This window comes from Laccaria bicolor, genomic scaffold, assembly GCF_000143565.1.
Source record: "Laccaria bicolor S238N-H82 LACBIscaffold_20 genomic scaffold, whole genome shotgun sequence".
NCBI classification, from domain to species: Eukaryota; Fungi; Basidiomycota; class Agaricomycetes; order Agaricales; family Hydnangiaceae; genus Laccaria; species Laccaria bicolor.
In genome coordinates this window covers 685,790-687,120 of record NW_001889891.1, presented here as the reverse complement: position 1 = coordinate 687,120, position 1,331 = coordinate 685,790, and the positions used below count along the sequence as shown (strand labels likewise).

General features: G+C 49.7%; 1 protein-coding gene across 1 annotated transcript in view; it reads left to right on the top strand.

Annotated features, from left to right (window-relative positions):
* Positions 1 to 1,331, top strand: part of LACBIDRAFT_294753 (uncharacterized protein) — a gene marked incomplete at its 5' end in the record, with an annotated part of 2,384 nt that overhangs the window by 514 nt on the left and 539 nt on the right. The window contains 3 exons of the mRNA XM_001883369.1: positions 105 to 239; positions 292 to 374; positions 428 to 531. Of these exons, the coding sequence (XP_001883404.1) occupies positions 105 to 239; positions 292 to 374; positions 428 to 531 (322 nt within the window). The remainder of the gene's footprint in view (positions 1 to 104; positions 240 to 291; positions 375 to 427; positions 532 to 1,331) is intronic.

Below are 1,331 nucleotides of genomic sequence, written 5' to 3'. Positions count from 1 at the left end.
CCCGCGCAGGAAGAGCTGCTCAGCGGGATGCTCGACCATCTCAGGCGCCAGGTGCGTGAAGGCCCACACGCGTCTTTATATCTTGTGAGATGAACGACGGATAGTCAGAAGCCGTCCACCTCCTCCGTGGTGACCCTTCTTCATCCGACGAAGAACATATACGGATTATGCTCGTACAGACGGAAATTGAACGTGTCAAGTTTATCGTGAGATCGTATGTCCGTACGAGGTTGTTCAAGGTGCGTCTTTTCTTTTTTTCTCCATTGCGATACGTTGTTGATGATTGGGAAGATAGAGAAATACGCCCGATTCGTCACATCCAACGCTGATGTCCAAAGACGTTTGACGGCGGCTGAGAGGGACCATGCGAGTCGGTACGCCGTTATATTCTTCCCATGTCCTCGTATGCTAATCAACACCTCTTTAGACACGCGAAAATAACAGACCAGCACTTTTACCTATCTGTCCTACAAAGTCTGCCAGAAGCCCAGGCACACCTGGACGATACACCCGTGTTTTATCCGTCTATGGGTTGGTCCCTTCCCTTCCTTCTTTTCTTCCATTTTTCTTTCTTTCTCGTTTACCGCCACTTTTTATGTCTCTTTCCTTCCTTTCTCCGTTCACTTCCCGTCATTTCCTAACTTCCTTACCCGTTCAATTTCTTCCCTTCTCCTTTTCCTTCCCCTTCCTTATTCCCCTTGCCCCTTCCTCCTTTCCTCCCTTGATCTTCCTCTTCCTCCCTTCTTCCTCCCCCGTCCCCTCTTACTTCCTCCCTGGCCTCCTTCGTCTCTTATTTTCTTCCCTCTTCCTCTTCCCCCCTCCATTTGTCCCTTTCCCGCTTTCCTCCTTCCTTCTCCGTTCTTAACTCTCTTATCTCTTCTTTCTTCTCTTCCCTCCCTTTCTTTCTTCTCTTCCTTCCCTCACTTCTTCTCTTCCTTCCCTCACTTCCTCCTCCCCTTTCTGTCTGGCCTCCTTCGTCTCTTATTTCTCCCTTCCTCCTTCTATACCTTCCTTTGTTCCTTTCCTGCTTTCTCCCCTTCCTTCCTTCTCCATTCTGACCTTCTTTCTTCTCTTCCCTCTCCTTCCTCCCTTCCCCCGTGTTTTTCTTTCCCCTCTTCCTTTTTCCTCCCCTCCTGCCACGTCCCTTCCCCCTGCTTCCCCCACTTTCCTTCCCCCACTCTCTCCCTTTGTTTTTTTCTTATTTTTCTGACTTCCCCCTTTTTCCTTCCGCTATTTTTTTCTTTTCTTTCTTACTTCCACCTTTCGCTCGCTGCCTTGCTTCCTCTTTCCCCTCCCCTTTCTCCTCTCCCCACTCCCCTTCCCTCCCTTGT